General features: G+C 46.7%; 1 protein-coding gene across 1 annotated transcript; it reads right to left on the bottom strand.

The window, feature by feature from the left end:
- Positions 1–5,314: 5,314 nt before the first annotated feature.
- On the bottom strand, positions 5,315–6,223 carry LOC119250795 (olfactory receptor 14A16-like; the record flags this gene model as incomplete). The annotated part of the gene is made up of 1 exon (XM_037518400.1): positions 5,315–6,223. A coding segment is annotated over one exon (909 nt), but the record flags the coding sequence as incomplete, so codon positions are not given.
- Between the last annotated feature and the right edge of the window lie 3,141 nt (positions 6,224–9,364).

Raw genomic sequence — 9,364 nt, 5'->3', positions numbered from 1 at the left:
CAGTGGGTGCAGGAAGCCCATTGTCCACTGGGTGGGGAAACCCAGGAGCACGAATTCTGTCAGGGCTGTGAGATTTATGCCCCCTGGAGCAACACTGGCATGAACGTCTAGAGGAATAAAGTGCCAGGACCATCTACCAGTGCTCAGCCCGCGCTGTCTCTCTGCAGGTGACCTGCACTGTCCTTTCCCACTGACCTCTCTCCATGCTCTGTCCAGCATCTCCCCCACAGTGATATCAGCTCCAGCTCTGCTCGGCCTGTCCAGCTTCAGTGACCCGCAGGTGCCGACACTGTCCACGCCGCCTGTGGGAGATGCTGAAGGGCAGAGAGTTCAACTGACCTCAGCCCCTTGAGCAGTCTCCTCCCATCTCACCACATCCCATGCATGGGCACCCCTGACACCCTGACCCCAGCCCCTTCTCTGCCAACCCCGTGCCCCAGGTCAGCACAACTCCCAGGAGAGGACCCTCCAAGAAGACTCAGGAACATGAATGCTCAAGCTCACACCAAATCTGGCCTGTGGAACTCAGCTGCCATGTTCCAGCAAATCAAAGGCCAGTTGCAGCACAGGTGCATATTTTGGGACCAAGTGGACACTGATATTTCCAAGTCTGTTCCTGGTTGGTGCCCATGTTCATCATCACAGCAGTTGGTGTGGCATCCCGCACACTCATGTTGCCATCTGAGCTCTTACTGCCCGCCGCCCCTGCATTGTATGTGCTGAGAGGGTGACCGCTCCTGCGCTTCCCGGTCATTGGGTCATTGTCCTGCCCAGTTGTTTACTGGAGGAGCTAAGGTGGTTTCTCCTGCAGCTACTTTCTTCCCATGGTCACACCCACACGTCCCTCCTGCAGGATGGGCTCGTCCACCCCCAGGTCCTGCCGGGCCCTGTGTTCCCCTCAGACTCATGCAGGAATTAGGATGCTCTGGGGCTGAGCCGGACGGTCTGTGCATGTGGCTGTCCCTCCGGTCCCAGGGCCCCGGTTCCCCCGGGTGCAGGTTTGTTCCTCACCCCAGGATCGTGCGTGAGTTGGAACGTCTGGACACAGGGCAGCCCTGCCTACTCTCCTCCTCCCCTATCTCACCCTGTCCTCCCTCTGTGGGGCTGACGGATGGGCAGGTCTGGTGACAGAAGGATTTTTGGAATGTGGTGATATAAAATATTTGTAATACATTGGTGGGAATAATGCCATATAATTTAATAAAAGCAAGGAAATAATTTAGGGTACTGGGTTGTTAATAATGTTGACATCTGTTGAGTGATTTATATAAAAATTTAAAATCACAAAATAACATTTGTCATATATCTCCTGTGATTTATTTTACAAAATCGCTAACAATCCCTGAGTGATGGAGTGGGGGAAGAATCCCAAGTTCACGTCCATAAATAGTCACATGTCCCTGCCAGCCTCATGCTAGTGTCAGAGCCATGAAGCCGTCAACAGGTATGAGGAATATAAAAATAAAATTTATTAATTAAAAAAAATTAAAAAAAAACATGTTGCCGTAAGTGTTTTTAATTTTCTACTTGAATCATATCAGTCATAATGCGTAGGACCAATGGGCATAGCATTTTGAATTTAACTAAATATTTTTTTTTATTTTGCTCTGCAATTTCTTCAATATAATCTAATTCCATTAATTTTGTTATTTTGTTTTGTATGCAAAACACACTGAGTGTGCTGATACTAAAATTCTAGGTATGAATCAAAAATTGTCACATATCCCAACAATTAATTTTTTCTAACATGATCAATGTATTTAGTCAGAATCTTTGAACATCTTAAATTACAAGATAATATGTTTTCTCTCTCTGAGTCTCACCCAGGCTGACAAGGCAGTGGGCCCCGTCAGTGTTACTTCTCATGATTTACAAAGTGAATAGTTTAACAGTGGCACTTTCTAAAGTCTAAAATGGAGCTTGAATCTGAAAACTTCCAAGTGTGAGTGGATTCTCCCTTGCAAACGGCTGGGGCAGATATCTGCAGTCTGGGGGTGGGAATTCCTGCTGCTGTGTCGAGTCTCACTCCTGAGGTTGTCCCAATGGCAGGGCAGAGGGCGTCTAGGACTCTCAGTCCATGGTCGGGGGTCGTGGGGAGCCTCTGAGCACTCACAGGGTGTTGCAACCTGTCCTGCGCCACCTCATGGACAGAGCAGAACCTCAGGGTTAGGATATTTGAGCTCTGGAACTGGTGTCCACGTGTTGGACACTGTCCAGATTCCAGCCCTCAGGAACCTTCCTCCCGAGGGAAAGTGTGTGTTTACTTGACTGGGTTAATTGGAGTGTTCTGTAGTGTGTCTCAGCGAGTAATTATCACACTCGGTGCGTAGATGTGATGTGTCTGGCTCACGTGCCTATATACGTGAAAAGACAAATCCTCATGTCTAGGTTCCATTCCCCACCTGTCGTGTCCGCCGTGGTGGGCACCATCAGTGATAACAGAGCCCTGAGTCCCTGTCTAGTCCCTGTTGGACACTCGCCCGTCTCCCCCCATGTGCCCTTCACAGAAAGACCCTGGGGATGGGCGTGAGGGGGATGCGGGAAGGCCTGAGGCGGGAGGGAAGGGACACGGAGAGAGGCAGGAGGGACACCAGGGAAGGGGAATGGGGTGGAAAGACAATGGACGTCCAGCAGAAGTGAGTGACCACAGGGGTCACCAGCACTTCGGGAAGAAAAACTTTACTGGTCTCTGAAATTGTGTATCCTGGGTTCATTTCCACCCCAGCACCTGTCCCTGTACTTACATTAGAATTGTCCTTTTGTTGGGATAATTTGCTTTTAATCTTTAGGAAATAGTATTTTAGGGTTTCTGCTCATGGTGTCATATCCTTAGGTTTGCTGCATGACGATGGTGACTACACACATGAAAACAGGTGTTTATCTGCTTGAGTTTACTCTTCTGTAGGGTGTGGGGCAGGACCTGCTTCACTCTGCTGCATGTGTCTGTTTGCTTCTTCCAGCACCATCTCCCCACTTTCACTGCTCCAGTGCCTGCTCTGGCTCCTCTGCTGTAGATTCACTGTCCCTCCTGAAGACAGTGGGTTCTTGTGCCCTGGTTATATACCAGTGTCCAACATGTCTGTTTTTGTCCCAGTGCCATGCTGCTTTAAGTATTAGAGCTTCAGTGTATGGACTGGAGTCTGGAATGTGCTGCCTCCACCATGCTTCCTCATTTTTGTCAGGATTTTTGGTTGTTGCATATGCATTTCTGTAATGTTTGTTTTATATTCTTGGAGAATGCCATTGAAGTCCTTATTGGGATTGCATTGAATCTGTAAACTTCTTTGGGTCAGATGGGCATTTGGTAATGTTGATTCTTCCAAGCCCAGAACAGGGAATATCTTTCCATTTCTTTGTCTTTTCTATTTCTTTTAACAATGTCTCACTCTTTTCTTGTATCTTCACCTCCTTAGTTGTGTCTACTCCATGGTACTTAGTCTCGTGGTTTTAAGTGGGATTGTTTTCTTCACTTCTGTTCTAGTTCAATTTTTGGGTATGAGAAGGCAATTGATTTTGTGTGTTGATTTTGTAAACTTCTAGCTACATTGAAGTGGCTTATTGATTTAATTTATTTTTACAGCAGAAACTTTACTTTTCTTAGTGTGTATTATATGTCCACAGCGAATATAATTGTGCTTAAATGTTTAAAGTCATACAACCTAGAGACAGTTGATGTTGTATTAATTTAAAAATTTCAGTTGTGTTATACAAAAGTGACAAAAAGAATAGTCTTACTATAGTCTTAATATAAATTTATAAGTCTTAGTATGAATAGTCTTAGTATAAATTTATAATAGTCTGATTCAGCTTCTTCATTCAATACATGTTTTGAATTCTCATTGTATCCCATAACCTATTCTGATTACATTCCATAACTTTTATTGACCAGTAAGCTATGACAATATCAAGAATTAATATTAAGAAAGTTATTTATCAGTTGATAAATAAAAATGCCAATGACTTAAAAGAACAGTAGCAAGTTGTCAACCTAGAGTTATATATCGAGTTTTTGCCATCTTTTTAACTATTCCTGGCTGCCTCCAATCTGACATTGTGCACACATGGGACTCGCCTGGGCTGAAGGCAAGATCAGCCTGATTAACACCCTCACAGCGTGAATGTCTGAGAATGAGTTAAATGTCTGATATTCAGTTGGAACTGCATATTATCATGAAATATTTTGGTGTGAACTTTTCAAACATTGGACATCACAGATGGGCAAGCAAGGGACGATGCAGTCAGGAGAGAGGAGCTGAGGCCAGACAGCAGACACACACTTGGGCACTTCACTTCCCAATTTTAAATCTTCTTTAAATTCTTTATGTCTTTACATCTAACTAAATGATAGCATTATATATGATATGTAAATCTGATGAGTTTTCTCGTTTGAACAACTCCATATGGAAGCACAAACACTCTGAGACACCATAATAATGTGCCCAAAAAGATATTGCCCTCAAATTCCCAGGCATTCTTGGTAATTAAATAAATGTGGATAAACACACGTGTAAAGTGTGGTGTGATGTTGTGAGTGCTATTCTTCAACTATTGCTGGAAATATTAGTGTAGTGTGCAGTCCACTAGCTATTATTTAGTTTTTACCATTATAGCTTCCTAAGTTCCCTTATTGTTTCTTAAAAAAAAAACTACTCATTATATATTCGTAACTTTTTAGTGATCATACTGCATGTGAAATTAACTGCTTTCACTCAATGTCTTATTTCTGGTGTCCACTGTATGCTGAGTGTATTTAAGGTAAATACCTTCAGCACCCACACAAGAGCTTCCCAAAGGGTCTCTACCACATCAGGTGTGGTCCTTCTTGACAGAAGGTCATGACTATTCAGATTCTACTACAGATCCCAAGGCCTTATTTATTGTCTAACGGCCTCTCTCACTAAGAAAAGGGGCCTCTGCCCTATCTGTGATCCTTGATAAGCAACAAGAAAGGGGAAGCACCATAGAGACTGGATATGCTGCCCCGTGAGAGAACTTCTGCTGACGACTGAGATGAAACCCAACCATAACCTCTCTCGGCCAGGACCACAGAATGGAGAACAGCAGAATGATGCTGAAGTCCAGGTACCCCAGTACACAAAGAATACCAGAGAACATCTCAGTACTAAAAAGAGCAAATATAAGCTAAAGGAATATATGAAGTATCTTAAATATAATTTAAAAATAGCATATATATTTTTTAATTATACAATGGAATTAAACAAAACTATAAGAATATAAAGGGGAACATGATGCAAAAATTTAAAATAAGTGTCTGTGATAAAGTCATGAGTCATCTTCTCTATTACATTTTGGTGAGTCTCCCCTTCATCAGTCTCCCCACAGCCGAATTCATGGCTTGGTTCCTCAGACTGTAGATGACGGGGTTAAAGGTGGGGGGCACCACCGTGTAGAACATAGAAATGACTAGGTCAGACATGGATGGGATCCCTGAGGTTGGCTTCAGATAAGCAAAGAGCCCAGTGAAGATATACAGCACTACAACCAGCAGGTGGGGAAGGCAAGTGGAGTAGACTTTGACCTTCCCTTCTGTGGATGAGATCTTCCTGACAGCAGAGAAGATGTGGACATAGGAAATGACAATGAAAATAAAAGAGCAGATACCCAAAACCACACTAATGAGAATGGTGGCAAGTTTGTTCATTAAATTTCCTGAGCAGGAAATAGCCAATAATTGGGGGATGTCACAGAAGAATTGGTGGACCACGTTGGACCCACAGTAGGACAAGGAAAATGTTCCAGCTGTGTTCATCACAGCATAGAGACCCCCACCCAGCCAGGACACAACTGTCAGCTGCACACACCTGTCCCTGCTCATGAGGACGTCATAGTGCAGGGGGTGGCAGATGGCAGCATAGCGGTCAAGGCTCATCACCGTGAGCAGGTAAAGCTCTGAACCTGCTGAAAGAATCATCACAAAGACCGGGAGGACACATCCCGGGAAGGAGATGGAGCTGCTGTGCCTCAGAGAGTTGGCAATGTACTTAGGGACCGTGGCTGAGATGAGGCAGAGGTCCGTGAGGGACAGACCCCTCAGGAAGAAGTACATGGGGGTGTGGAGGTGCCGGTCCAGGGTGGTGATTAGGACGATGAGACCGTTCCCCAGCAGAGCACACAGGTAGATCAGGGAGAAGAGCAGTGGGTGCAGGAAGCCCATGGTCCCCTGGGTGGGGAACCCTAGGAGGACGAATTCTGTCACGGCCGTGAGATTCATCCCCCCTGGAGCCATCACTGCATGAACGTCTAGAGGAATAAAGTGCCGGGACCATCTGCCAGTGCTGGACCCACGGTGTCAACCTGCAGGTGACCGGCACTGTCCTTCCCCACTGACCTCTCTCTGTGCTCTGTCCATCGTCTCCCCCAAAAGGATCTCAAGTCTTGCTCTGCTCGGCCTGTCCAGCTTCAGTGACCCGCAGGTGCCACCACTGTCCACGCCGCCTGTGGGAGATGCTGAAGGGCAGAGAGTTCAACTGACCTCAGCCCCCTGAGCATTCTCCTCCCATCTCCCTGTCCCATGCATGGGCACCCCTGACACCCTGACCCCGGTCCCTGCTATGTCAACCCCAGGCCCCAGGTCAGCGCAACTCCCAGGAGCAGACCCTCCAGGAAGACTCAGGAACATGAACGTTCAAGCTAGCCCCAAATCTGGCCTGTGGATCTCAGCTGCCAAGTTCCAGCAAATCAAAGGTCAATTGAAGCTCCAGGTGCATATTTTGGGACCAAGTGGACACTGATGGTCCCAAGTCTGTTCATGGTCGGTGCCCATGTTCATCATCACAGCAGTAGGTGTGGCATCCCGCGGGCTCATGTTGCCATCTGAGCACTGACTCCCCCCCGCCCCTGCATTGTATGTGCTGAGAGGGTGACCGCTCCTGCCCATCCCGGTCATTGTCCTGCCCCGTTGTTTACTGGAGGAGCTAAGGTGGTTTCTCCTGCAGCTACATTCTTCCCATGGTCGCACCCACACGTCTCTCCTGCAGGATGAGCTCATCCACCCCCGGGTCCTGCCGGGCCCTATGTACCCCTCATCAGACTCATGCAGGAATTAGGTCACCCCGGGGCTGAGCCAGACGGTCTGTGCATGTGGCAGTCCCTGCCTGTCCCAGGGCCCCGGGTCTCCCAGGTGCAGGTTTGTTCCTCCCCCCAGGCCCGTGTGTGAGTGGGGACGTCTGGACACGGGGCAGCCCTGCCCACTCTCCTCCCCTGTCAATCTCACCCTCTCCTCCCTCTGGGGGGGTGATGGACGGGCAGGTCTGGTGACGGAAGGATTTTTGAAATGTACTAATATAAAATATTTGTGATACATTGGTGGGAATAATTCCAAATAATTTAATAAAAGGAAGGAAATAAATTTGGGTACTTGGTTGTTAATATTGTTGACATCTGTTGAGTGATTTATATAAAAATTTAAAATCACAAAATAACATTTGTCATATATCTCCTCCAGGCTCTGTCTAAATACTGTGATTTATTTTACAAAATCGTTAACAATCCCTGAAGGATGGAGTTGGGGAAGAATCCCAATTTCACGTCCATAAATAGTCACACGTCCCTGCCAGCCTCATGCTAGTGTCAGAGCCATGAAGCCGTCAACATGTTGCCATAAGAGTTTTTAATTTTCTGCTTGACTCATATCTGTTATAATGCGTAGGACAAATGGTCACACCATTTTGAGTTTAACTAAATATTTTTTTTTTTATTTTGCTCTGCAATTTCTTCGATACAATCTAATTCCATTAATTTTGTTCTTTTGTTTAGTATCCAAAACACACTGAATGTGCTGTTGCTAAATTTCTAGGTATGAATCAAAAATCAATCACATATCCCATAAATCAAAATCTTCTATAGGATCAATGTATTAAGTCAGTATCTTTGAGCATTGTAAATTATAAGAGAATATGTTTTATCTCATTCAGTCTCACCCAGGCTGACTAGGGCAGTGGGACATGACGACTTGGGCCCCGTCAGCATTACTTCTCATGATTTACATAGTAAATAGTTTAACTGTGGCACTTTCTCAAGTCTAAAATGGAGCTTGAATCTGAAAACTTCCAAGTGTGAGTGGATTCTCGCCTACAAACAGGTGGGGAAGATACCTGTAGTCTGGTGGGGAAGTTCCCGCTGCCACGTCGAGTCTCTCTCCTGAGGTTGTCCCCATGACAGGACAGAGGGTGTCCCGGCCTCTCAGTCCATGGTCGGGGCTCATGGGGAGCCTCTGAGCCCTCATAGGATGTTCTACCCCATCCTGCGCTGCCTCATGGACCGAGCAGGGCCTCAGGGCTGGGCTATTTGAGCTCTGGAGCTGGTGTCCGCTTGTTGGACACTGTCCAAATTCCAGCCCTCAGGGAACTTCCTCCTGAGGGAAAGTGTGTGTTTACTTGATTGTGTTAATTGGAGCGTCCTGCAGTGCGTCTCCAGCGAGTAATTATCACACTCAGTGTGTAGATGTGATGTTGTGTCTGGCTCACGTGCCTATATACGTGAAAAGACAAATCCTCATGTCTAGGTTCCATTCCCCACCTGTCGTGTCCGCCGTGGTGGGCACCATCATTCATAACAGTGCCCTGAGTCCCTGTCTAGACAATTGGACAGTCGCCCGTCACCCCCCATGTGCCCTTCATGGAGAGGCCCTGGGGATGGGCGTGAGGGTGATGTTGGAAGGCCTGAGGCAGGAGGGAAGGGACATGGAGAGAGGCAGGAGTGAGCCAAGGGAGGGGAGCGGTGCGGAAAGACAATGGATGTCCAGCAGAAGTGAGTGACCACGGGGGTCACCAGCCCTGCGGAAGAGAAACTTTACTGGTCTTTGAAATTGTGTATCCTGCGGTTCTTTCCCACCCCAGTCCCTGTCCCTGCACTTACATTAGAATTGTCCTTTTGTTGGGATAATTTGCTTTTAATCTTTAGGAAATAGTATTTTAGGGTTTCTGCTCATGGTGTCATATCCTTAGGTTTGCTACAGGACGATGGTGACATCACACAGGGAAACAGGCATTTATCTGCTTGAGTTTACTCTTCCGTAGGGTGTGGGGCAGGACCTGCTTCACTCTGCTGCGTGTGTCTGTCTGCTTCTCCCAGCACCATTTCCCCACTTTCCCTGCTCCAGTGCCTGCTCTGGCTCCTCTGTCGTAGAGTCACTGTCCCTCCTGATAAGGGTGGGTTCCTGAGCCCTTATTATATTCCAGTGGCCGGCCTGTCTGTTTTTGTCCAAGTGCCATGCTGCTTTAAGTATTAGAACTTTATTGTATGGACTGCAGTCTGGAATGTGCTGCCTTCACCATGCTTCCTCATTTTTGTCAGGGTTGTTTTGGCCATTTGGGGTCTTTGTGGTAACACATACATTTAAGCA

The sequence above is a fragment of the Talpa occidentalis genome, unplaced genomic scaffold, assembly GCF_014898055.3.
Source record: "Talpa occidentalis isolate TD23 unplaced genomic scaffold, MPIMG_talOcc4v2.1 talOcc4.18, whole genome shotgun sequence".
NCBI lineage: Eukaryota > Metazoa > Chordata > Mammalia > Eulipotyphla > Talpidae > Talpa > Talpa occidentalis.
The sequence above is the reverse complement of the archived record's forward strand: the minus strand, read 5'-3'. Positions and strand labels throughout refer to the sequence as shown.